The 27,467-nt window shown below is 55.2% G+C and overlaps 1 protein-coding gene across 1 annotated transcript; it reads left to right on the forward strand.

The window, feature by feature from the left end:
- Positions 1-1,150: 1,150 nt before the first annotated feature.
- On the forward strand, positions 1,151-26,660 carry VSTM2B (V-set and transmembrane domain containing 2B; the record flags this gene model as incomplete). The annotated part of the gene is made up of 5 exons (XM_080828090.1): positions 1,151-1,232; positions 1,788-1,972; positions 2,888-2,917; positions 4,239-4,719; positions 25,967-26,660. The coding sequence occupies 5 exons, from the start codon at positions 1,151-1,153 to the stop codon at positions 26,053-26,055; spliced, it is 867 nt and encodes a 288-aa protein (XP_080684216.1). The 3' UTR covers positions 26,056-26,660.
- Positions 26,661-27,467: the final 807 nt, after the last annotated feature.

Here is a 27,467-nt window from a genome sequence, read left to right on the forward strand (position 1 = left end):
CTCCGCGCCACAGGCACCTGCTCGCCGGGCGCTCTGCGCTCACTTCTCGCTCGCACACTGCAGACTCCCGGCGTCGCCTCCGTCACCCGGCCTCGTCCCCAGCCCAACACAGCGCTCCGCCCTTCTCCCCGGCCCCCGGCGCCCACCCACCAGCCATGGCCTGGGCCTGGGACAAAGAGCGGTGCAGCTCTTTGCCCAAACTGGGGTAAGGAGTTGAGGGCGGGGGTCTGCGGAGAGGGCCGCGGGGCACACGGGGTGCAGGGATAAGCGGCCGTCTCGGGCGAGGAAGATTGGGAAGAAGCCAGGGAGAGTTTGGGTGGGAGGACCCCCAGCCAAAGAGGGTGCGGGCGGGGCTGCGCTCCAACCACAGAGATTGTGGCCCCTCCAAGCGACCCCCGCGGGTGGGGGGCGCGCTCCGGGGCGGGGGCGGTGCAGGCTGTGGAAGAAGAGGGGAGGGCGGGGGTGATGCAGCGGTGGAGGCGGCTCCGCGCCCAGCCACTGACCGCCCCCTCCCTTTCTTCTTCCCCTCCCCCTCTCCCCGCCTCTCCCCTGCTCTGGGTCGGCTACGCCGGACCGCTCTCCCCTTGCTGCACTGGGTCGGACGCCAGGTCTGCTAGCCGCGGCTGAGCGCCCACTCGCCTTGCGGAAAGAGACGCGGAGGAACCAGCGGGGGCGGCGGCGAGAGAGCTCGGCGGGAGCCGGAGAAGGTGGCATTCGGGAGCCAAATCCGAACGAGACCGGGAGGCAGAAGCTCGCGGCTCTGAGGCGCGCACTCCCTTGGCCAGGGATGGGTCTCGGGGCGGCCCAGCCTCTGCCCGGCCCGCCGGGCAGAGACTGAATTGAGCTACCCCATCGTCCTGTGGACGGGCCAAGAGAGGGAAGCACGGACAGATCAGCAGTAGCCTCCCGGCGGGACCTCGCGTCCTGCGCCCCCCGCGCAGCGCCCCCCGCCGGAGCCGCGCCGGGCAAGCCGGCGAGGGAGCTGGGCTGATTGGCGGCCGCCGGCGGCCGGGGGAGGGGGCGCCGCGCGGGGCCATGGCAGGCTCGGAGGCGTCCTAGCCCGAACCCCGAGCCGGATCCGAGCCCACGCTGCCGCCACCGCTGCCTCTCGGCGCCCGGGCCCCCGCCGCCGCCGCGCCCCCCGCGGGAGATGGAACAGCGGAACCCTCTCGGAGCCCTCGGATACCTGCCGCCGCTGCTGCTGCACGCCCTGCTGCTCTTCGTGGCCGACGGTGAGCGCGGGAACTTTGCTGCCGCGGGGGGCTCGGGCGGGGGAGTCCTTGCCGGGGCCGCCAGAACCGGTCTGTCCCGGTCACCAAGGAGCCGGAGAAGGAAGAGAAGGGGAAGGCTTCACGGTCTCCAGCAATCCCGGTGTGCAGCCCAGGCCCAGAGGGGTAGGGGGAGGAGAGCAGCGAAGGGTCGCCGCAGCGGCGGAGCCCTCTCCGGGGTCATTTGAAGCCGGACAGGTGCTCCGGCGGAAAGGCGGCTTTCGGGGCGCGGGAGCTGGCGCGCCCCAGGCTGGCTCTGACAGTGCGGCTGGGCTCGGGGTAGAAGCATAAGCTTCCCGTGCCGCCCCGCCGGATCCGGAGGAAAGCAGCCTGCCGCGGTAGCCGGTCTCTGCTGGGGCCGGGCAGCTGTTCGACCGAACTTTGCTAGCTCCTGGGCCACGCTTGTGGCTACGGGGTGGCAAGCACAAAGGCCAGCGAGCCGGGACGCACAGTCTCGCCTAGAGTTGCCCCAGGCCCCCGCCCCACAGTTGGTCACGCCTCTCTCTTCCCCGCCCCCAGCTACATTTACCGAAGTCCCCAAAGATGTGACAGTACGGGAGGGAGACGACATCGAAATGCCCTGCGCCTTCCGGGCTAGCGGAGCCACCTCGTATTCGCTGGAGATTCAGTGGTGGTACCTCAAAGAGCCGCCCCGGGAGCTACTGCACGAGCTGGCGCTCAGCGTGCCCGGCGCCCGGAGCAAGGTAACCCGCCGCCCACGCGGCGCCGGCGCTCACCCGGCTCAGGCCGGGGCGGCAGGGGCAACCCGGGCAAGGAAGGCAGGGCGCCGCCCTGTGGAGCAGCCCGTCTCCCACAATCCCCAATCCCGCAGCATCTTGAACAACAGCACAATCTTGGTAATCCCTTCCCTTCTCCTTTCCTTTAAAATTCTCTTAAAAGCAACCCTTCATCCAGTTCGTCTGGTCTTGCTTGCTGGCTGCCGGCCGCAGAGTCAGATGGGTACTGGGTGATGAAGGAAGACCACTTAGTAGGGCCAGGCTTTCCCTGCCCTCTGCTACTCTTGAGGTCCCCAGGGCACAGGGCCAAGGAGTTAAGCTCCTCTGGGCTGGGTTCCAGAAGCCCGCCGTGCACCTCCAACCCCCACAGGATCAGAGGGAAGGCCCCCACCGTCTGTCTGCCTCTTAAACCGGCCTCTCACATACAGTCTAACACACACACATGCACACCTACTCTCTACCCAGGGTCCCACCCAGAGTTACTGCTCACGTCTCCCTCTGCGTCCTGTCCGGATACACCGGACCCTCCGTCCAGCTTTCCACGGGATTTAGAGAAACACGGCAGGGAATGATGATGTTCCCGGGGGAGGGAGATGAGCCTTTCTTCCCACCCTGGTGGCAATCCAGCCTTTACTCTCTGGCGGGCAGGTGTGCTAGGGCAGCCTCTCCTTGGCCAGGGACCATGCTAGCTCCAAACCCTGCTTCCTTCTGGGTAAAACTCCAGGAAATCCTCATGTCCTTCGTGACTTCAGCCTGGCCACATCCCGAGCGGTTTCCAGTCCTAGCCCGCCCGCGGAGAGTCCCCTTGCCGGAGGCGCATCTGAGTTCCCGGAGCCTGAAGGCCGAGAGCCTAATGTGTCTCTCTCCCTCTTTGCATTTTAGGTAACAAATAAGGATGCAACTAAAATCAGCGTAAGTGTGGAGCCCAGCGCGGGCCGCGGGAGACCCCTTCTGGCCGCTTCGCCCCACATTTTCCTCTCTTAGAAAGGCTCAGCGGCCGCGCGATGTAGGGCCGTGCTCGCAGCCTTGCGTTGTCGGTTGCTTGGCATGTCGGGGCGCCATCTGCCGCCGCTAGTGGAATCCGGTTCGCTTTTGTGTAAATCAAGGATCCCAGGCCTGAATCTCCTTTCTCTGTGAGGCGCTCACCTGTAAAACTCTCCTTCGTCCGGCTGGCGCGTCCAGACCCCTGCGCATCGGCTTGCCTCTCCTCTGCTGGCTTGTCTCCCAGCAACTGGAGCGCGCTGGCCTTGACCCGTTCGCCAACTGGTGGGCCTTCCCGCCCCCGCCCCCACACACCCGGCGCCCAAGTGGCGCCCTCCACCGCATTCCTCTCCTTTGCGTGGCTTTCAGGTCCGGTGCCGGTGCCGGGTGCTGTCGGCAGGTCCTGGAGGAAGGTGGGGGGGGGGGGGTAGAGGGAATTGGCGGGGCTGCTAGGGGCGGAGTCTTGGGATCTATAACTCAAGGAGGAGATGCGCCCAAGCTCTCCTACCTGGAGCGTGGAAATATCAGGGCTTGAAAACCACTGGGGCCTCATCGTGCGCTGGGCTCCGAGGTGAGCGCCTCAAAGCGGTTGCTTGCCAGCATATCCTCCAGGCCTCGGGGGAGGTGGGCTTGTAGGAAGCTTCGGGCTGCCTCTCTGAAATGCAGACTCAAAAGTAGCAAAGCCCAGGAAGCCCAGCAGCAGCCTCCACGCGTTGCCTACATCCTCGGAAGGGGGGGGGGCAGATATTTATGTGTACTCTTGAGAGCCAAGTGGCTGTCCTTCAGGCACTAACCCAGGCCCTCTGGATTCCAGAGTAAAGGAACGTTGGTGGAAGTGGATGTGGAGGGCTGGGCTTAAGGCCCTTTGGTGGTTTAGCGACAGGAGGCCAAGCCAGAATTTTCCAAGGTGAAGAAAGGAGGAAGGAGGGGTGGGTTCTGCAGCTCTGATGGACAGAAGCATAGTTTGGCGAGCGGATGTAACATGATGCATTCGCTTAAGATGATGGGGACACGGCGCAATGGGTAGGGCCATCCAGGGTCCAGTCAGGTTTGGGAGTCCCATGCCTCTGGGGAGACACGGGATGAAAGAAAAACTGAGTCACCAGGGGCAGACCTGAGTCCCAGAGGTGTTGGGGTGCTGTGGCACGAGGGCGCAAAAGCAGAAGTGGGGCACGGCGGGACTATGCTGCTGGAGAGCTTGCTGTGGGCTTGCGAATCCCAGCCTCTGACCCCAGCGCCTGCTCTCTTGCAGACCGTGCGCGTCCAGGGCAATGACATCTCACACCGGCTGCGGCTGTCCGCCGTGCGGCGGCAGGATGAAGGCGTATACGAATGCCGCGTGTCCGACTACAGCGACGATGATACGCAGGAGCACAAGGCCCAGGCGTTGCTGCGCGTGCTCTCGCGCTTTGCGCCGCCCAACATGCAGGCCGCTGAGGCCGTGTCCCACATTCAGAGCAGCGGTCCGCGTCGCCACGAAGCCAACAGCGCCGCCAACGCCAACAACGTGGGTGCCACCGGCGCCGCGGGCCGCGCCACCTCCGACCCCGGCCGCGGCGACAAAAGCCTGCCTCCGGGGAGTCCTCCTGCGGCCCCGGGTCCCGCAGTCCCCGAGGCGGCAGCCGCCTCCGCGGCCCACGCAGCCACGACCACCGTCGCGGCTGCTGCCGCAGCTTCGTCAGCATCACCGCCACTGGGCCAGGCGGTCCTTCTTCGCCAGAGGCACGGCTCAGGTAAGGGAAGGTGCCGAGAGGGGGCGCGCTTGCGCGGGGGCTGCGGAACGGGGTGGGGGGGGGCGGGGGGAGTAGGGGAGGGACTCTGGCATTTGAGTTTGCCTGATGATTGGTAGTGCACTGGGGCAAGTTTTCCGCAGCCTCATTTGGGCTCCCTCACTCCTGAGTTTCCTGTTTATTGCTGTTCGCTCAGAAGCATTCAAGATGTGTATTTATGAAGGGGGTGGGGGCCGGCCTGCCCCGATCTCCCGGTACACCCGTGGCTGCAGTGCGGGGAGCCCTCTCTTGAATTTGGAGAACTGGACCCTTTTCTCCTGGAGCCCTGAGAGCCTAGAGGGTAGGGCGCTAGCGCCCAGAGGGGGAGGAGGTGGTTACAACTCAGACAGTGGGCGTCTGGATGCTGATTGCTAGAGCAGACATTGTTGGAGGCTGTGGGTAAGCCTGGCTGTGCAGCCTCTGCTCTCTTTGGCTAAGTTCAGACTGGTCCTAGGCACAGCTCTGCTATAAATAGTCCCCTTTGGGCCCTCTTGGGGAATGGGGGCGTGAAGATAGAGCCTTGCCATGGTTAGCAGGGCACCCAGAGGTTGAGACCTGCTTTCCTAGGGAGCTGAAAGGGCTGGGAGAGATGGTGGGGGGACAGGAGAGAGGGGAGTTGGAGAGCAGAAGGGAAAACAGACTGACCGCACCAGGCAGACAGCTCTGGGACAGGACCCCCAGACTTGTTTGATGCATAGTCCCAGAGAGAGCATCTCTACTGGCTTTGCAGCACTAGGTGTCTGGGTTCTTCGACAGTGACCTATAAACGTTGCTGTGGGATGGAGCACACTGTACCCTAGGCTCGTGCTTCTCAAAGTGCAGGCCGTTCACCAGCAGCATAGAGCTGGTTAAGGACGCAGGATCCTGGGCTCTCCAACGGAATCTGAGGTGACAGGGATCCCAGCCTGTCTCCCTTGGCTGGTTCTGAAGCCTTCCAACAGTTGAGACCCTACCTGTCTATCTTCATGTCAGTTCAGTTCCACTGCCCTTTGGGGGTCTCTCCGTGCAGCTCAGGCTTCTGGCTGGATCTTAAGCTCCACACAGCCCCCACAAGACTTTCCCCAGGCTGTGGGAGAAGGTGGGTGAGCTGAGATCTGTGGAGGGCCTCTCCCCAAACAGCCCTGGCCTTCCCCACCTGACTTGGAATTTTCTATCCTATGTAAGTGTGAGATAACACTAGCTGCTGTGACAAATAAACCCTAAAATGCCAGTGCTTAACACAATTCAACTGTATTATTTCTGGTTCACGTCTCATGCTGCTCTGAAGTCGGGGGTGGGGTGGGGCGGGATAGAGGTTCTGTTCCGTGAATTCATTCAGGGACCCAGGCTGACATACACTCTCCCATCTTCAAAATGTGCCTGCCAGGGTCACCCTGGGCATTAACCTACAGCCAACAGATGGGAGTGAGCAGAAGCAACATTCTCAATCCAGTTCCCTGAGAAAGCCAAGCCCTAATGCTCTGAGGCATACATTGTAGGTAACAAATTGACTTCTTTCTTGTACATTTAGAATGGTTCTAAGTTTGTAGTGTTCTTGGAAGACTGAGAGAATGGCCACTGAAATCATTTTGGTAGGGGTAGATTCTCTCGGAGCAAAGCCGTTGTAGAGAACGGCAAGTGTTTAAGAGCCAGGCCTGCAAGTGTGAAGGTTACTTCCCTTCTCACCTTTTGGCCAGAACTCAGTCACGTGGGGCAACAGAGCTGCAAGGCAGGCTGGAAAACGTAGTCCTCAGCCTGGGAGCTGCTTTCCGACCTCATGTCCTGTCTCTTCTCGGTGGAAGGGGAACATAAATCTTAGGGGGAGTTAGCCATCTTTGTCTAGCACACAGTAGGTCTACTGGAAACATGTTTATTGACTTGTAGAGTGAGTGGCTTAATTGAATTGGTGAAAAAAGAAATTCTCTGCTCTATGCCCTTGGGCCCCAGCAAGTAAATGCATGTGTCTCTGGCCGGAACATTTCTCTGGGATGTTCCATAGACCATGAGTAGTGGCAGAGCAGAGGGTTCAGAAGGCAGGACCAGATGTGAGTTGCGCTCCCAGCACTTACTGTATGAATGACTTAAGCAAGTGGTCTAACAGCTCCGAATGTATGTCCTCATCTATAAAAGAGAGTGGGAGTCCCTGACTGCAGAGGGATCTCAGTGTGGAAATTTCTATGTAAATGTTCATTATCATCACCGTGGCCATTACCTGCTGTTGTCAGAGAGGAGGGGATGGGGGAGATGAAGCTGAGTGGTTGGCAGTTGGAGGCCACACTGCTGAGGGCCTTGGATGCTAAATGGATCCAATAGGGACCGTTAAAGGCTTTGGTCAAGGAAGCATCATATGAAAGAGATCTTTGAGAACGAACTTGATAGTGTTCACAAAATGTGTTAATGAAACCAAGGCTACAAGCTCATTCCTGCTTGAATCTTCTCTCCCCAGCCAGAACCTTGACACCCTGATCCCAACCAGAGCTGATCTGAGTGTGTCTGGCATGACTGGTCTGATATCCAGTCTCTGGGCTGGCCACAAGGGGCTCCAGGGTCACTCATCCCCACAACAGGACCCCCACTGTGGAGGGTGGCACAGACTGTGCCCTTTCTGGAAGATCTAGAGGGTCTCACATCTGTTCAGTTCTGAGGGCATAGTGCTCAGGACCCCCAGCAGGTGGGGCCTTGGGCACTTGCCAGCCACAGGGCAGCATTTTAATGGGGGCTCCTCTCCCTCCCATGGAGTGGCTTGTAGTTTGCATTTCCCTCCGAAAAGCACACCAAGTGGACTCCCAACAGGGCTGATAGGGCAGTGCCACCAGGATGGGGGTGTGGTGGCCCCTAAGGTCTCTGTCATCCCAAACAGTTGCTGGCTCCTGAACAGGCCTGGAACTGTGTAGACACATCTCAGAAAGAACCCCAAGTTTCTTTCCAGCTCCCATTCAGAAGGCCAGAGGTGGGCCTTCTGCCAAAAGACCAGAAAGCCTGTATCTTCCCATCTCCAGGTGAAGGTCTTGGGAGAGTCACGGTGCTCTGGGTACCTCTGTGCCCCACTGTGGCCATGCAGAAGTGTATGAGCTGATTTCTTTTTTTTTTATTTTAAGATTTTATTTATTTACTTGACAGATAGAGATCACAAGTAGGCAGAGAGGCAGGCAGAGAGAGAGAGAGAGGAGGAAGCAGCCTCCCAGCTGAGCAGAGAGCTGGATGTGGGGCTTGATCCCAGGGTCCCTGGGATCATGACCCGAGCCAAAGGCAGAGGCTTTAACCCACTGAACCAAGCAGGCTCCCCTATGAGCTGATTTCTAATCCACAAACATACCTAAATGGCCTTGATCCCAAGGAGGGGGCCCACGTGTCCCATCCCGCCTACCACCCAAGGCCACCCAGGTTTGGGCTGTCGGCGGGACAAAGCCTGAACATGGTGTTTTAGGTGGCAGGTGTTGATCACCGTTCTGCAGGGGTGTGTCACTGAGCCATGCACAGTCCTGCTGAGCCTCCCTGAGATTCAGCAGGCCAGCCAATCCACCAGAGCCGCCAGCAGCATGAGCCGGACAGGGAGCTTGAGACTGTGACCTCTGGCCCGACCTCCCCTGCTCACAGTTTTCAGCAGCCTCGAGGATAGGGCGCCCGCAAGGACTGCTGCCACCTGGTTAACAAGCATGGAGTACTGACAGAGTTTATCAGTCAGGTGCTGGCAAAGCAAATGGCACATTCAAACAGGGTCACCGGGGAGAGGCGACGAGAGTAGTTCTTGGAGGTGTGGACAGGGCTAGGGTAGCCAACGAAAGATGAATGCCAGTCCCCAGGGCTGGGGACAGTGGGAGCCATTAGCACCCCTGGCCTGAAGGAGCAAAGGGGGAGCAATTAGTATAACCCGGAGGGGCTGGCCAGATGGGGCGGCCTGCCTGACGGGAGCTGCGGCCTTGGTCAGATGGCCCAGCAAGGACCTCACTTTCCTCCTGCCCTCCAGTTCCTGTCAGGGCCTCCCACTGGCCAAACCCCCCTGAGAGCCGCGCACAAGGACTCTGACAAGGTGGCCTGGAGGGACCAGTGCCCAGGGGTTTAGAGCGGAGTGTAGAAAGGTGGATGGTGGATTCGGGGGGTGCACCGGGATAACCCAGCTCTCAGACGGAGGAAGAGGGTTTCCACCCCACCCCAATTCCAAGACAAACCCAAAGCTGAGTTTCTAGCTAAAAAGGCCATTCCAGGCCTGGGTCAAGGGGACACTCTGGCTGTTCGAGAATGGCGGCCTCAGGGCTGGTCCCAGCCCACCTCCCCAGACAGTCATCGGTTAAGCAATTGCTCCTGGAAGAAAGAAGTCCCAGACAATACTGTGTTCCTCTGTTTTTCAAGCAAGCTACTTCAGCAATGCCAGGAAAGGGGCAGGGTTGTGTGTGTGTGTGTGTGTGTGTGTGTGTGTGTTGCAGGGGGGTGGGGGAGTGGGTACTCACTTGAATGTCTGTCCTTTAACTACTGCCCAGCCAGGCCAGAAAACCCTTCCTGTGCCCCATAGGTGCCCAACACAGCCAAATACATATTTGCACTAAAAGTTTATGTCCAAAAACTCATTCATTTCACGTCTCATTTGTCAAGAGACATTTTGATATTTGTGCTTAAAAATAACATGGGCTGGATTAGCACAGCGGAGTTGGCACAGGAGACCAGGCCCCTTCTTAGCCACGTCCTCGTAAATCTGGCTCCTAATTAATCTGAACGCTGACCTATTTTTTATGAACACTTTGTTGCTGATTGCCATTTCTACAAAAAAATAAAAAAGAGAGAGAGAGGGGGAGAGAACAAAACAGAGTATCTTCTAGACAAACCCTTCTAATCGGGAAAGGCGTCGGTGCCACAGTGAAGCCAATGGCAGCCTCAGAAGAATACAGTTTGCAACTGAATGGCTTGTGTGTGGGCAAGAGGTTTCCCTCTGCAGGGACCTGGGGATCAGATCTGTGGCATGTGAACCTCTAATTAGCCTCAAGGCTCCGGCTCCAAGGAGAGGCGCCCAGGCCCCTACAGAGAGCCGGCTGATGTGGCAAAGTGCAGCCTGGGGCCCACACAGGGAACTGGCTCTCAGTATTTCAATTACTAATGAGAGAGAGAGTCAAGGCCATGGGTGTGCCAGCTTTCAAGAGGCTCTTACTGCTGGGAGCCATTGAGAGGAGCTTCCTTGGGTGTCGCCATGGCAACTGTAAACCATGCCAGAAGGGGGCTGTGGACAAGGTGAAGGCCCTCACTCTCAGCCCAGGGCCCCTGGGGATGACCAACCTGGGAGAGTCTCCATGGAGCTGGGAAAGTCTCCACCCAGGCCAGCAGGGCCAGGCGACAGTCACCTGGTGTTCCCAGTCTCCCCGGACCCATGAAGACCCCCAAAACAATTGCCTTCAATAAACAATTCACTCTTCCCTCAAGCTCTGATGTGACATGAGGATCATAATTAAAGAGAAAATAAATCTGGCAAAATTTGTCCCAGAGAAGAGGGCGAGGCTCCCTGAGCATCCTGAAAGAGAAAATTAAAGGATTTCATAAAGAAAATGGCTGAGCCTCAGCAGCTGGTGAGAGAGGCCTGCATGATCCCCGACAGCAAACGTGTTTGATTATTGGCTGCATGGCATCCTCTGCCCCGTGGGCCAGTCACGTGACTGCCATGAGCAGGAACTGGCGATGGTGGCCATGCACCCAGCTCAAGAGTGTCAAGGGCACCTGTGGATCTCCGCCAAAAAGAAGTCTGTGTCAGTGGAAGTTCCAAGAGGGGATAGTCCTCATCCACCAAAGGCAATCAGAGGAGGCTTCCTGTAGGGAGCGTGCAGTTTCTGACACGAGGCACCTGGAGCTTTGTCCGCCTGCTTAGGTCAGTCCTGGGAAAGCTGCTGGAGGCCTTGCCTCCCTCCCCATCCTGAGCCACTTGAATTGAGAAAGGCACACCAGATGGGATGACCTTCGTCCACCACTGAGTGGTTAGCCAGCTCATTGCGTGGCCATTCTCTCTGCATAAGGGAGACCCCAAATTAAGGACAAAACAGCTACCCTGTGGATTGCAATGACGATGAATAGAACTTGCCTTTTACTGAGCACTGATTATGGGCCACACGCCCACACCGGGTTTCCCTCCTTTTTGCTGTTCTGCATAACTCCTCCTGCCTCCCCAGGGCACAGACCCCTTCCCCAGCTCAGGTGGAAGCCCCCACGAGAAAAGTGGAGAGCCAGCCTTTCTAAATGTCACTGGGAGCCAAACCACCCAAGGAGCTTCTCATTAATAAGCCAGGTGCACACTTTTAAAGCTCTGAATATTAAGGATTCCCCAAGCATCTGTGGGGATAAATAAGGTCAAGTGCTTTTGTAATATGATATTGATTAGTTCTGCCCCATGAGGACAGAGGCAAGGGCTTGGCTGTGGTCTAAACCCCTGAGCTTTATGGGAGATGCTGGCTTGGTTCGAACACTTCTTTGCAGCACAGAAGGAAAAAAAGAATTATCTTTTCTATTCCTTTGAGCTTTCCTGACTGTTACCAGGCATCTCTCAGAAACTCCTGTCCGAAGCATGAGAAGCTTCCCCTTGTCTTATGTAAGGGCAGCAGGGAAGTTTAGGATGACCAGCAAACAGGCCTGGCCCCCGTAACTGCCACCTGTTCCTTGAAGGGTGACAGACCTACCCTGTGGTGGGGCTTCTGGGGAAACTAGCACGCTTGTCAGTGGCTTTGCTACTCTTGGGGAAGGTGTGCTATAAATACCAAGATGACTTAACCAATTCAGCCTCCTCTGGGCTACGGTTTAGCTGCTACTGAGCAGCTAGCCATGCAAATAGCTACAGGAGGGGCCCCTCAGCCGCCAGCAAGAGCGTGAGACCTGTGCCCTCCATGAGATGGCCCTGGAGAGGCAGGCCAGCTGGCAGTCCTGGGGAGGCTGCTTCTGGAAATTACTGGTTGTTGTGTTCCACATTATCACTCCTTGGACTGAAACATCAAAGCCACTCTGGACTGGCTTCTGGTGTTTCTGGTTCAAACGAAAGGTTTGGGGGGGGCGTCTGTCTGCACAAAATAGGGCCAAAGTGGACAATTCAAAAGCTTTCTTCCCAGTTCTCAGCCACCCCCGGGGGCTCTGCTCTGTCCAGCTCAGAAGCGACCACCTGGCCAGAAGGGCTGATGTGGGGAACAGACCCCTCATGTCTGTGCAAGCCAACTACAAACAGGGCATGGCCTGAGTGCTCCCAGCTGGACACCTGGTGCCCATGAAGGGCGAGCCCCGGGGACGTGGCCCAGTCACTTCTCTCAGGAGCTGCCCCTTATGGTGGAAGGGAAAAAGCGCAAACCTGGAGGCCAATAACAATTCAGAAGGAAGCTTTCCTTGCCACCTTTCTCAGACATTTCATTCTTCCTCCTGACATTTCGAATGTTCCTTACTGTTCACTGAGATGGCTCATAAGCAATCCAGGGGTGGGTGCTACAACACTCGCCCCATTTCTGGGCCCTACAGAGCCCCGACCACCGAGATATCACAGCATGTGCCTTATCCCCCCTAACCTTCGTAAGTACCGTGCTTCCCATTTTCCGCATGAGTCCACCTGCTCGGATCCGAATCCTGATCCTTGCGCCCATGTGTGACTTCCACATCAGTTCTCATCTGGATGGTCCCTGGACCTGTGCCAACATCAGAGGAGATAATCTACAGAGAGAGCTGAGCTTAGCGCAGGGCCTGCCACCTAGAAAAGCCTCAGTAGATACTGACTCCTGTTATCTGCATTATTTGGGCAAATGGCATTGACTGTCCAGGATCCTTTCATGGTGCTCAGATCTGAGCCCTTGCTCTGAGACATTTCTCCCTCTGACATGCTGTGAGCATCATGGAGCTAAAGGCGATGGGAGGACGCTGAGGAGCTTCAGAACAGAAAGTGCCTTCAGACTGTAAATGGCTCAGTGGGTTGCTATTTTTGTCCTTTTTCTCTCAGTGCCTTTTCCAGGTAGGAAGTGGGGAGAACTCTACGCCCTCGTCCTGGCCTGGCTGCGGCTGTTTTCGATGAGTTAGGAGCTCCTTGGTGAGCAAGGACAAGCTTATCCTGGCTTCTCTCTTGAGTTCCACCTTAAACCACACCATGTGTGTGCACCTGCCCATAGGCCACTCTGTGCACCTGTGTTATCCCTGGTCTTGGTTCAGGGTTGTAGAGGCTGCTGTCCACAGGCCATTGTGGTGGGAGGAGACAGGCCCATTGGTGGCTGGAAAGCCAAGTTCTGAGGAGAGCCTGGTGTTTGTAGCACTAGACAAGGACCCCTCCACAGGAGAAGGGAGCAGAAGGAACAACCCCTTCGGTGACAGTCAAGTAGCCAAAGAGCCTCCAGAGCAGGCCTGGCCTGGGGACGGGGTGCCCCACGTCCCCCTTACTGGGACTCTTACCACTCAAGGTAGAACCGCTTTTGTGGGAAAGCCCAGTGTCCCACAGAGAGGCGCCTGTGGAGGGATGGGGCTTGGGGCCACTGTCACAGGCTTGGGCTTGCACTGGCTCTTCCACACGAGGTCCTGTGGTTGCTTTTCATGTTCACGCTCTACCCAAATGCCTTTGCCGTGGCTCACTGTGCCTGATGACGACCAATCAAGGTGTTGGTTGGCCCCAAGAACCAGTGGGGAGAAGGTAGGACAAAGACCACCATGGGGAGGTGCTGGGAGCCAGAGCCGGCTGTTTGCAGGGCTGAAGGCCAGGGCCCCTTCTTCCCAGCCACACCCCTGCCTGCCCCATGGGAGCCTTCCTCCCACCCAGCACAGAAAGCCCATGCAGACTCACCGAAAAGGAGGCCCACCTACTCTTAATGTGTGTCGGCAAAGACAGAGAGCACCTCGCTCTGCTCATTTCTGGCCCCCTGCCCATCAGCTTTCCTCAGGAGGAAATCCATTTTCTTTAACCAGGAAAGCCCAGCGGCCACGTGAGTCCCCTTATAGCAACTTTTATTACAACTGATTCTCACAGAAATGCCACTTGGCCCAGATGAAGGATCTTTAATAAACCGGAAGGAGGGAGAGCTGACATCATGCCGTGGCTCATCCTGAGAGGGGGCTCTTGGCCAACTATATTTGGTCTGGCCAGAGCTAAGGGGCAGGGGCCTGCCCAGAGCATCAGGGAGCCCCAAACCCTATCTCAGGGAGGAGCTCACAGTCTCACAGTGGTGGTCAGACCAAGCAAGAAGTACGCTGAGAACGAATTCAAGGCTCAGCTGGAGCACAAGAAGGGCTCAGAAAAGGTGGGACCAGTAGAGATCACTTCACAGAAGGTAGGAGAGCTTTGTTGACCCTCCAGTCAAAGGGGTCTCATTCACCCTGAAGCACCCAGAAGGGCTCCACTCCTGTCTCAGGGCTCCCAGCATTTCCTTCTCTGTCGTGGAGTCCGTGTCTGGCGGAGTACCCCATCCAGGCTGATGCCCCAGGGAGGCAGGCCCAGTTCTTTCTCAGGTCTTTATCCTCCCTACTCCGTGTTCACTGGGCCTGGCACTAGTTCATTCATTCACTCGTTCATTCAACTAATGTCCTTTGAACGTCTTTTATATGCAGAAACTGTGCTAGGCATTGAGGACACATACAAGGTCCTCAGAGTCTGACAGAGAGAGAAGCAGACATTGATCAAATAGTCACATGGCAAGTGGAAATTTGCAGCCAAGGCTGGTTACTTTAAATGAGAGGCCCATGAGCTATAGAAGCTAAAAATAGGGAGACTTGACTCAGTCAGGGAAGGGTGTCTGAGGGAGTGATGCATGAGCCATAATCTGAAAGATGGTTAAGAGTAAAGAGAGAGGGTAAAGAGAATAGGTAGGGTTTCTAAGAAGAGGGGACAGTGTGTGCAAAGATCCTGTAGCAGGAGGGAACAGGAGAGTACAAAGACCTGACAAAAAATTACTGCAGTTGGGACAACAAAACAAGAAAGGGAACAGAGGGAAATTTAAGTAAAGAGTAGTTCAGAGCTCCCACTCCATAAGGCCTTATGATAGAGATGGGAGTTTGGGCTTTGTCCTATGGGCAACAGAATGGGGAGCAAGTAGGTGATAGGGGATGATGTTTTTGGAACTGATACTCTGGCTGCAGTGTGGAGGTTGGAGAGGTGGGGACAGAGTGGATGTGGAGGCAGTGATCCAGCTAAGAGATGATGGGTCTTAGACTACCTGTTTGGTTAGATAGGTAGAGGGATTGGTGGTGGGTGGAAAAACAAGCTGGTGGCTGAGTAAAGGGAAAGATGTGAATGTATGGTAAGAGGGTAGGGATGAGCGGAAGGAAGGATGAGTGGGTATGTAGATGGGTGGATGGATGGAAAGACAGACGGATGTGTGGATGAATGGATGGAAGGATGAGTGGAAGTGTAGGCGGATGGAAGGATGAGGGTAGGTGAAGATAGATGGAAGGAAGAATGTGAATAAGTGAATGGATGGGCGAATGGGGGATAAAAGGAAGGATGAGTGGATACGTAGATGAAACAGGAATGGGAAGATGGGTACGTGTGGGGTACATGTTGGGTCTTACAGAATGAGTGGGGTTGGGGCTGCAGACATGCCCAGGGTTGGCATTGCCCAAACCTGACACTGCATGCACAGTCCATATTCCAGAAGAAGTTTCCTAGGCAGTGGCATGGCACAAACTGGTTCAGCTCAGAATTCCATGTGAGCCCTTGCTTCTGTCTGTAGTCCCCAGGCACAGTAAGAATGGGTGGAGCAAGTGGACACAGCTAGTCTCCAACCTGCTCCAGCTCCCCTATCCCTTCAGCCTTTAGAAGGCACCACCATCGCTCCCTGGTGAAGGACAAGAGTAGGAGACCTTTCCATCTGCTGGACACTGGGCATTCTGGTGAATGCAGCCTGACCAAGACTGATTGGATGATTATTATCCATCCAAAACCCAATGTGGGTACATTTTTTTCAAGCATCTAAAAAATCAAATCTCCAGGTGGGCAGGACTAACTATATTCGCATTAAAGACTAATGTAACAAAAAATACACAAGGCAATAATTCATAATGCATTCTAGTCTACAGAGTCATATTTTAATGCGTGACATATCCTGGGCAGCTCCTCTGTGCTAATTTTATTTAATGAGCACATGTTAAGGAATTTTCAGAGTACTATCCCTGGGCAATTAAAATGTGTTAACCTTTTCAGTTAAATTGTATTTCTAAAGAAAAGTCGTCAGTGTGAAACAGAAAGAAATACCTGGGCATGGTCAAGGCAGAACCTAGAAGAAAGGTTTGCAGCTGTGTCCTGGCAGTGCTGGGCTCGGGGACCTCTAGCCCTTCTTCCTTGGCCCTCCGGCCTCTCCTCATGGCCAGGTCCCACTCCATTAGAACAGGGCACGGAGGCTGAGGCCTGGACCCACACACTAAGCAGGTTTCATTGAGCCGGCACTGAGTGCCCAACATTTGTCTGACCTGGGGTGTCTGGGGCACACTCTGTCAAAGGACACGAAGGCTGTAGAGGGGCGTGTGGGATTTGGATGGGGCTAGGATGCCCCAAAGAGAGGCAGGGTCCACTAATTTGAAGCCCTGGCAGGTCCTCCATTCCCTATCTGTGTAATAGACACCCTAGTGCCCCAGCAGCCACAGGTCTGTGTGTTTCAGATCTGGAAAGGGTCCTGAAGAGCCTCTGGTGAATGATTCTCAAGCTGTGTTCCTTGGAACCCTGAGCTCCAGCCCTATCCCCAGCTTTAACCAAAGCTGTTCAGTTTTTCTAATGGCTTGAAATATCACCAATTAGCTTAAAAAGGGGGTTCTACTGCTTTAGATTTAAAAAGCAACGGATAGGGGTGGACGGGTGGCTCAGTGGGTTAAAGCCTCTGCCTTCGGCTCAGGTCATGATCCCAGGGTCCTGGGATCGAGCCCCGAGTCGGGCTGTCTGCTCAGCAGGGAGCCTGCTTCCCTTCCTCTCTCTCTCTGCCTACTTGTGATCTCTGCCAAATAAATAAATAAAATCTTAAAAAAAAAGCAATGGATATAGTCCAGATATTTATATATGCATAAAATACAAAAATACACAAATTACATAGGGTATACAAGTAATATATATATATATATATATATATATATATATATGTCACCTTCTAAGGGAAGAATTTGAAGTGGCTTACAGACTGCATGTAACGTAATAGAACAAAAAATTTTTAGTGAAGAAATTACCATAAAGGGAAAATGAATGTAAAACAGTGAAATTCGTTTGAGGAAAAGTTGGACAAAGAGACGTGCTCACACAGTCTTGGGCAGTTGAGAGGTCAGATCAGTGTGGTAGAAACCGGCCTCCAGCACCAGCTTGTGTTTGAAGATGAAAAATGAGATTCCAAATGTGAAGCATCTGGTGAATGTCTGGATGCGTAGACTAAGAAAGACGTCCATTCATTCGTTCAACCCGTATTTTATGAGCATTGCAGGGTGTGGGCAGGGTGCTGGGAGACGAGTCAGAAGTTGAACCTCCCATGGGCGCCCAAAGGCAGCTGGGAAGAATCGGATCTTGCCCTCAAGTCCACAGGGGGCAGGGAGCCTCCAGATGGAGTCCGAGTGGATGCAATGTCAGAGGGAGACCTTGGGGGTGCAGAGGAACCCTGTTAGGGGAAAAGGCAGGCACGGGGTGAGCAGTGCAGAAGATGACCGGGCTAGAAGGCAGGTGTGAAGGTGCAAGGTGGGCTGGGCTGGGGCCAGGTGAGGAGTCAGATCTAGCTGGGATGGAGCCCCTGGGGGGCCAGGGTGTGATGGGCGCTCTGCATTTGAAAAGGAATGGGATCCCTGGCTGTTGGGATCCATGGATGTGGGGAGTCAGGAATATCTGCTGCCCTGCCAGGAGAGAGCTGATTTGGTGAGAGGGAGGGTCCAGGGACCAGGCAAGGGTGGGCCAGGACAGCGCAGCAGGGGGTAGTATGCAACAGGAGAACTGTCTTGGAGGTCACCTTGTAAGGGCCTCTGGGTTGGGCTGGGCTGGGCTGGGGAAGGGGAGTGGGCTGTGGGTAGCCAGAGGAGACAGGGCAGGGCCATCTAGTAAAGGGGACAGCGCGAGCGGCCTCCATGCAGCACCTCAGTCTGCTGGAGGTGGGGGCACCTGAAGCATTGTGGAAGCAGATGAGGCAGAGGGATCCCTGAGTGGGATCAGGAAGAGACTCCCGCAGGCTAAGGAGCCGAGATTCCACTCACAGCTACCAGGTAGTCACCAGAGATTAACTCCTATACCTGTACTGCCTACCAGCTGTGCAACTTTAACAAGCCCCTTAACCTCTCTGGGTCTCACCTGGGTGAGGGGAAAGTGGCTTCTACCTCTTAGGGCCACTGAGAGGGTAAAAGGAGAGAACCCAGAATCATGTGCTGTTAGCCCCCTGCAGCCTCAGAGCTCAGAGAATCCGGATGGACAGTGGCGGATCCCCCATGAGGATGGGCCCAGCACTGAGGGAGCCCCCCCGCCCGCCCAGTGTGCACCCTGACGGTCACCGTGGTCAGGGCTATCCCTGGTTCTGCCAACACTGGCCTCCTGACAACACAGAAAGACTAGTTTACCATTTTCATTAAGTGACACCATTAAGGGATCATTTGGAGCGAGATCTCATTTCAAAAGAAATAGGAAGCTGGAAGGGAGTTCACAACAAAGTTGTGGCCACATTAAGAAGCCATTATGAAGGTTAAAATACAGAAGAACATCTCCTCCCATGCCGTCTCCCTCGGAAGCAGCTTGAGGCTGGGATCCAGCTGGGGCATCGGGGGAAGGAGCGCTCCTGCTCTTTGGTCCCGAGAGGTAGTCTAGGCAGGGGGTAGGTGTGTGGACAGCAGCCGGACTGTCGATTTAAAAAATGAAAATATAGGACACCCAGTTCATTGGATTACGGGAAACAAACAATAGCCTTTGAGTACAAGTAGCTCCCATGCAGTATTTGGGATATACATGAACTTAAATTATTCATTGTTTACCTGAAATTCAAACTGAGCTGGTGTCCTGTATTTTCTCTGGCAACCCTAGGCCTTGAGTACTTCAGGGCTCTGGATCTCAAACCACCCCCCACCCCCCCCCCCACCCCCGGTGAAATAGCGACTCCTGCAGTTAAGAGGATTGTATTTAATGTACCATACTGCGACAGTGTCTGCCCTAACAGGGGCTAACCAGCTCTGCTGTCCTCTTTCTGAAGGTGCTTGCCTCTCTCTGCTTGGGCCTGGCTGGGTCTGCTTCGGGCCATCCACTCCCCAGTGCTGGCCATCCGCTCCCGCATCAGATCGCCATTCCTCACTGGGGGCAGGGCTGCTTGCCTGAGGCAGAGGAGAGGAGGAGGTCCGAGGCCAGCCCTCTGTGCCTGGGCTTCCACCAAGGCAGGACATATCGTAAGAAAGGCATTTATGGTAGTGGGGAGAGAAGTGGTAAAGAGACAAGGGGCCAGGAACAGTACAGACATTTGTCCCAAGCTCTCTGTGCTGGGGTGCTCAGGGAGGGCTTCCTAGAGGAGGTAGCACTGGTTGCAGGCTTGAGGCACAGGTCAGAACTAGACAAAGGAAACGGGTGCCGCAGGAGGAACCCAGAGTCCACTGCAGATGCTCACAGAGAACGGTGGACTGGAGAGCAGGTCGGCTGGCAGGGGGCCAGCAAAGGTGAGGTTGTTAGGGAGTGTCGCAAAGAAGCCCAGCTGTAGCCCTGAGATGGTCACTGTTTCTCCTACAGCAGAGGGGACCTATCAAGGTTCTGCACCTCAGAGAGAGTTCTCCAGGTGTGTCTGAAGGAGGGAGGTGAGCAGCAGGTGGTGACGGAGACAGGAAGATGCTTTAGGGAGTCGAGGGGGCCATGCACAGAAGAGAAGACACAGGAAGCAAGGGCTAAAACGAGTGTCCCACCCCTGCCTCTGCCCCCATTCGCCCCAGGGCTCCTCCCACTGGCTGGACACTGAGGCTGCCAGAGGACAGCTTGTCTTCCCACCCAGGCCCAGGGCAGGCCAGGCAGCAGGGCAGATCAACATGGGACCAAGGGACCCTCGTCCCATCTGCTTTCCCGCACCTCTTCCCTCCACACTCAGCTTTCCTTCCCAACGTCTCCATTTCCTTTAAAGCCCAACTGCACTGGTTGTGCCTAGTTTTTGTCCTAGTTACCGGCGTGCATTAATTTTATGGTAGAAATCAATTCTGTCCAATTCTGTTGGTGCCCGGTTATTCCTTGCTGACTCCCTTTGAATAAATATCCATGAAGAGGCTTTAATTAAAATGCCAACAAGGGAAGCTGCCTCCTTGCAAGCCTGGCCTCTTCCCACTCGGCCGCGGCGGGGTTGCGTGGCCTGCTCGGCGTGGTGTCTGGGGGGGAGGCAGAGAACCGCGGTGGTGGCGTGGGTGCTGGTGGCCATGCGCAAGTCAGGAGTATCAGAGCAGGGAGGGCCAGTGTCTGTCTTCACACAACAAGGTACAAACTGAGGCGGGACCAAGGCCCGGCCTCCTGGATGCTGCCACAGAGCTGGCTCGGGGGCTGCAAAGTCAGGGGCCGCTGAGGGCCAGGCTGGATGGTGGAGGCGAGTGAGGCTGGCTGAGCAAAGGGAGCCCCAAGTACTCGAGGGCCGGGGGGTAACTAGCAGCCACCCTCGATCCAGCCGGGGATCGGGAGGGAGCAATGAGCAGCAGATTCCTGCTGAGAAGAGCCCCCAGCGATGGGCCGTGTAGCTGGGAGGAGTACGTGCCCAGGGTGGCTGGGACTTGGGTGTTGGCAGTAGACGCCCAAACCTCTGCTTTCATGTGAAAGCCTCCTCCCCAGTTTTGCATGCTGGATTATAATTTAGAATTTTTAAAGCTGTGCACCAAGCCAGACCCCTCTGCAGACCATACGGAGCCTCCAGTGGCCTCTTCCCTCTTCTTCTCCCTGCTGTTGCCCCTAGGAGCCGGTGATTCCTGGCCAGGGAGGTGGGGCTGGAGAAGGGGGTGGGGTGGTGAAGAAGAGAGAGAGGCCGGCCCGCAGGAGTACCCCGACCCTGCCTGCAGCTCTGGCCTGATGTTCTGGGTCAGGCGTCTCCACCTTGGCCAGGGTGACTCCTACATGTCCTTTCTGCTCCATTTCACAAGCGCCTAAAAACCCAGAGAGAAACCCCCTGCACCTGGGATGCTCTAAGAGGGACCCTCTCCTTCGGCCGGGGCTTGGCCCCCTCTACCTCGGGTCTAGGAGGGAGTGGGGCCGCTGATGGGAACAGGAGTGAGGGCCAGGCCATCCCCGGCTGCTCCAGCCAGACAGCCCTCCGTCCCCTGGCTACAGGGAGGTCCGAGGCCAGCCCATAAAGACCAGCCACACGTAGGCTGCTGCCTCTTGGGGGCCAGCCCTCCCCTCTCACTTTGAGGCGGAGCAAAAAGGGAAAGGCCCACACTGGACGTCAGCACTGAAAGGCCTCGTCCAGGTCACTCACTTGGGTTCCTACTTTTCTAGCCAAGAAGCCCATATTTAAAAGAGGTGTTATGACAGCATGAAGTGCAGAACAGATTCATGTGGCCTTGCTCTGGGTGACGTAGAGGAGGGGACTGTCCTCACGACCCTCCTCACAGCCATTACATTAGGCTACCCTCGCTCTCTGGTGGGCTGTGGAGACCGGACTAGTTCTCTGGCCACCTGTACTCAGCATGGAATATTCTAGGGCAGTGCTGGGAAGGGAAGGGCCCAGCATCATGCTGTCAGCCCTCATAGTGAACCTCCAACTGAGTCCAGGCCATGAGGGCCAGAACCAACCAGTTATCTGTTTTGGTAGGTAGAGCCACACCTCAAATGTATCTGAATTTTATTTATTCTTTGCAAACCGGGACCACATCTTGGTTTTTAATCTATAGCGAAAACAAAAACAAAACGGCCTCGGAGCAACATTGGACTCTGGGGCTGACTCAGGCCAGCCAGCCAGGCCACCCGCAGGCCTGCAGCTGTCTCCTGTCCATGGCTGCGTGGCAGGTGCTATAGACCACATCAGGGCAGAAGTTACCCCCGAGGCCAGGGAACCCGGGAAGGGCGGGCAGGGTGCATGGAGGGAGGACGGTGGCTGCCCGGTCTAGCTGTACCCCGCCCCTGGCCAACTGGGGAGCAGCTCACCATGCTTCTGATGCCCACAGAGAGGGGGCAGTCCCATCAGGGCTCCCACGCCTGTGGGCGTCTGGGATGAGGTGGGGGTGTCCTGCTGTTTCCCCTGCGGGCCCTCCCCCACCAGGAACCTGACTCATGGGCTCAGCCTCCAGACATTGTGGACAGGGCAGGGGTCCCAGGAGATGACCCAAGCAAAACCTCCTCCTTCACCTTTATTACGAGGCCTTGGATGGCCTCAGAGAGTCCGTGCTGTTTTCTGACGGGGCGTTTGGCATTCTGCCATTGTGGTGTCCGTGGAAAAGTAGGACTTCCCGGTCAGAAGCCGCTTGGCTGGCGCCTCTGCTGTGCCCATGGGGGCTCAGGTTCCCCACTGGCTTCTTCGGGAGCCTCTTAAATGGCTCCAGCAGGCTCTTATCCCGCTCACCATCTCAAGGATAAAAGTTAATATTCACAGAGCAAAAGCAGCTTTGATTTCTTTAAGAATGATTAGCAAAACGGTGCTACTTGTTAAATTAAAGAATGAATCAGCCACTATCCCGTCAGAGGGCTTCCCTCACCTCTGATTTTCCAGCCTGATTGGGAAGCAGCCTGATTTTCCAGCTTAATCATGACAAATAAACTTCTGCGTGTTCCAGTGCTATTCCTGGTAGTCCTTAGGAAGGGAGGAAATAGATACAGAGACTGCCCGCATCCCGTTGTGCAGCAGCCTCGGGCCCCCTGGAACAGAACTGCCTCATGCGGCATAATGAAAGAGGCCAGTACAGGAGATCCTACCCCAGCTGAGCCAAAGGCACGTGCTCGGCGCTGCCCTGGAGGGTGAAGGTGGGCCCTGACACAGTGGGCTGTCCTGACTCACTCCGGGAAAGTGAAGACAGGGAGGGGGGCAGCAGCTGCTGAGGCAGACCCAACAGCCTCCTGCTAACCGTCCTTGTCCCTCCCAGGAGCTGGCACCTGGGGAGGGCGACGCTGGACTGACAGAATCCTGAATTGCCCCTTCTGGTGTAAAGAGCCCTCTTCCTCCAGGGCCGGCCTGGAAGTCAGTCTTGCTCCGTCGGCCCTGATTCATTCGGGAAGCCAGCCAGTTTGTATATCCAGTGAGGATTGGCAAGACGTTCCAAAACTTTAGTCCTTCTCCCACCAAAGATCCAGGGACGTCCGTCTGTCTTGTAAGAAAGGGCTGGGAAGATCATTTGCCCTGCTTCTTCTCTCTTGGGAAATTTTCCTCTTGAGAGAATGACAACCTCCCACATTCTGTTTTTCTCCAATGCTTTTCAGAAAAGTGATTATGTTACCCTTTTCGATAAGATTTATTTGCAAAGCAACCGACTGTGTTTGAGGCACTGATGTTTACATGATTGTGTGACAGGGCACTCGAAAATTCAGAGGCTTTGGTGTAATGTGAGAACCATTCATTAATTAGCTCATGATCTGCCGTTCTCATCTGGGCTCACTCATGCTTCTCTGCACAGCTGAACTTTCAGCTGAGGACTGATTGGACTAGACAGGCCAAGCAGGGACATCTCATGGCTTTTGTCCTGCTGCAGGCTATCCCAGGTTTGGTCACAGGCTGCAAGAGGCACAGAGGAAGGGCAAGCCTTGGCTTGCCTCATACTTGATAATGTTCATTGGCCAAAGCAAGTCATGTGACCTAGCCCGGAGTAGGTGTCAGGGACACCACCATAGGGTGCAACTGTGGGGATCGCAGAGATGAGGGAAGGAGAGTATGGTCATTCCTGCAGTCTGTCACAGTGACCTTGCTTGATCTGACCCCAACCTTGTGCATCATGCCAAGTGCCTGTTAACTGTATGGAGCCGTGAGTATGCACATCTCCACTTTATGGAGTGTGGCACAAGACCCAGAGAGGTACAGAGTCACACAGCAAGTCACACAGGTCACACCCAGGTCACACAGCAGGCTGGTTCGGAAGCCTCTCTCCCAGGTGCCAGCCCACTGCCCAACACCATCACCCTGGGCCCCCTCTATGGTGACACTAGGCCAGAGAATGGATGACATGTCACCCAGGAGCCAAAGCCTGGCTGTCCCCCCACAGACATCCATCAGCAGAGACACCAGAGACCTTGGCATCTGCCAGCCCCAGACGCTGGCCTCTGGGACCCACCAGCCCCTGCTGCTTCCACTCTGGCCCAGCAATGAGTGGCAGGCTGATTGTTTTAATCCAGGGTCTTTGGGAAGTCTCGTGCAATTCTAAAACTTTGCAATGCGAAGAGGTGATAGTGTGACACTGGGAAAGGCCAGTCAGCAGTATTTGGAGGAAAATTAAAATTTCTCCTCGCATCTCCTATGCACATAGTTCCGCAGGTGACGTTTACCTTGTCTGGCTCACGAGCCCAATTGCCCTTTCTCCTGCCCTTGCATGCCTCGAGGGTCTCTGTTCTGCTGTGCACATCCCTCTGCTTTCCGATGCCTCATGAGGCTATTTGGTCCCACCTGCCTCTGCCTGAGTGTCAGGGTTTGCAGGAGCACAAAGATCTGAGCCAGGAGATCTGGAGGCCAATAGGCCCAGTCTGGTCATGTGAGACCTGGGTGCCCAAGAGGCAGCGCTCTGCCCGCTGCATCCCCAGTTTCCGTGCACCTGAGTCCAGGCACCCGGCCATCCATCAACACATCCGTCTCCACACCCACCCTCATCCTTTTCAGTGATGTGTGACAGTGAAAAGGAGCAAAGGAGGACCCGAGTCTTTGGAGTGACCAGCATACCCTGGTCCTCCTCACTAATGGATGGCGAGATGCACAGGACCGCTCCGACCAGGCTGCAAGGATGGCCAGTAGCGACACCTGTGTGGAAAATCAGTGTCTGAAGAGGAAGGTCAGCACACTTGGATTTGTCTAGTCCTTGTGCTTCTCCGCGGGGTCTCAGACTATGCTTGGAAACCATTCACTATGGGCGAGAGGCGCACCACAGACGGCCCCCACACCCCTCCCATTCAGATGTTCGAACACAGCCTGTTTCCCAAAATGGGCAGATGGAATCCCGGAGTCTGCTGCAGGAGTGGCCCCTGGATCATTGATCTATCCTCCTCCTTCTACCAAGGGAGACGGGCCCAGAGCACAGTGATTTCCAGAGCAAGATGGGTTTGTGATTGGGGGAAACACCTTGGATAGAAGATTACTGGCTCTTTCAACTGGAGAGAGGGGCAGGTCATAGGTTCAGGCCCAGCCTGGTCAGGAAAACCAGAAACCTGGCCTGCTTGGCACAGGGAAGGGCCTCTCGCCTCTCTCCATCCCAGTGCAGAGCTGCAGCCCAGCTGGGTAGCTGGAGTGAAGGGAGGAGAGAGGCCTCCAGGGGGTGCCAGTGAGCAGGGTGGGGTTAGAAACTGTCTACATTCAGGAAGCCAGACCCTAAGCCGAGCTTAGGGGCAGTGCTTTCCCCAGGGTTTGGGCCGCACTTCTACACTGGCTTCTCTCAGGACCCCTGGGGCATCCCACCTTCCAACGAAAGCCTGGGGTTCACAGGTAGGCCTGTCCCAGGTTACACCAGAGACCTCCAGTAGACGTAGACCGTGTTGACAGATGGGCAGGAAACCAGAGCAGGCTGCTCAGGAAAGGCAGAATGAAGACACATGTCATCATTCCTGTGGTGGGCCAGGGGCCGGAGTTCATGGCAGCACTGGAGAAGCAGATGGAAGTGACCTTCCACTAGAACTGTGCAGGCGTCACTATTCCAGGAACCCAGCCCCCTCACCTCCACCAGCCAGTGATTTCTGAGCTCCCCACTTTGACCCCAAGGGCTCCACCGACTGTACGTGGGAAGAGGACTCGGAAACATCAGGATGCCTAAGACAGCATTTGTAATGCTAAACTGTGCGATTCAGGCAGGGGTTGGAGGGGTTGGAGTCATGTGCAGTCATGGAGTCTCCCTAGAGAAGAGGGGAAGCTGGGGCTTTCCTGCAGAGGGTACTTTGCAGTATACATTGAGGGGAGTGGTCTGGGGGAGTATATTGTCTTTTTATTTAGCTAAAATAACAACGTGGACTTAAGAACTGCAATCTAACTCACCCAGCTTCAGACCAGGGTACCTTTTGTCTGAACACAGTAGGCGTCTAAAACGGGTGGTCTGTAAACAACAAACGGCAAAATGCCTCATTGTTTAGGGAGCCGCTACCAAGCATCAGCTACGTGCCCAGCTTCTCTCTGGTCTGCTCATGGCCACTAGGTTCTCGTGCATCAGGCATTCACTGTGCCCATTTTCTCATCCCCTGCAGGCACTGGCCCTAGCTCGGCCACAGACCCACTCCTGTCCCTGCTCCTGCTAGGTCTGCATAAGTTCCTTCGCCTGCTGGTGGGGCACTGACAGACATGGCCATCCTCACCTCAGCCGCCCCACACGACCTGCCTGGACCCGGTGTGAGGCCCGCAGCCCCAGACGGACACAGAGAGACTGAGAGAAGCATGACGGAGTCCACGTGGAAAATGAATAAATCATATTTTGGGGGAGGTTACGCAAACGTAGAACACCTAAAATAATGCATCTAGTTTCCAAATAAGATGGAATTTGGGCCATGCGGTATGCATGGGATCCGTGATTTCTCTACTTCAATGTATTTTTCTTTTCTAAACTTTTCCTCCAAGTCTTCATTTTGCACGAACTGTTGAGCAGTTATCTTTAGGATACTATGTAAAAATGTTGGGTCAAAGCCTTTCTGACAAAGCAAAATATTTTTAGTAGATTATTGCGTTTAGGAATTTTTTATTTACTTTTCTTTGGGGGCTTTCCTTTTTTTATTAAAGTAAATTATTTCTTTTGAGACATTTTGATTAAAAAAGATACATCTTATCATAATTAAAATTCACTGTCAATAATATTTATTTTTAAATAAAGATTGGAAACAAGGTCAGACACTTGTTTATAAACTGTATTGTATATTGCTGATAACAGTTGAATAAAAAACAACTTTGAAATAACCTTTCTGCAGGCATGTATGAATGTTAAGCCCAGGAGCCTAAAACAGCCCGAATGCCATGACCTCTTGTTCTTTGAAGCCAGCTGCACACTTGGCAGGATGCAGCCCAGCATGGAGGACAGCCCAGGGAACCTGGCCAAGGCTGCACAGAGCAGACAGAGTGTTTCCCAGCCTCCACGAGGCACAGGGGACCCCACAGAGCCAGGATCGAGAGCAGCCCCCAGCCTGGGTTCAGAAGGAAAGAATGTCGCTGGGAAGAGTGTAATTTTTTTTAAGATTTTATTTATTTGACAGAGATCACAAGTAGGCAGAAAGGCAGGCAGAGAGAGAGAGAGGAAGGGAAGCAGGCTCCCCGCTGAGCAGAGAGCCCAACGCGGGGCTCGATCCCAGGACCCTGAGATCATGACCCGAGCCGAAGGCAGAGGCTTTAACCCTCTGATCCACCCAGGCGCCCCAAGGGAAGAGTGTAATTTAAATCAAGAACCAATTTTCCCCTTTTGGTTTAAAGTAATTATGCAATGTATTTGTCCACTTGGATAAGACTGTTTCACATTGGATTCACTGCTAGCTTGAGAAGGGAATTCCGGGAGAAGATGGGGAAGCTCATGCTCTTTCTATATGCATGGAGAGATAGCTTTGAGCCTCTGAAATACAGGTGTCTGGGTAGGTGTCACATGTCTTAAAGGAATAGACATGAGGTGGGGGCTGTTATTCATTCCACCATAGGATCGCATTAAATAGCTAGAACCCATTGGATTTGTTAGCCTAGCAAGTGTTTTGTTTTGTTTTTAAAGATTTAATT

Source organism: Martes martes (assembly GCF_963455335.1).
Source record: "Martes martes genome assembly, chromosome: 17".
In the NCBI taxonomy this organism is placed as follows: Eukaryota; Metazoa; Chordata; class Mammalia; order Carnivora; family Mustelidae; genus Martes; species Martes martes.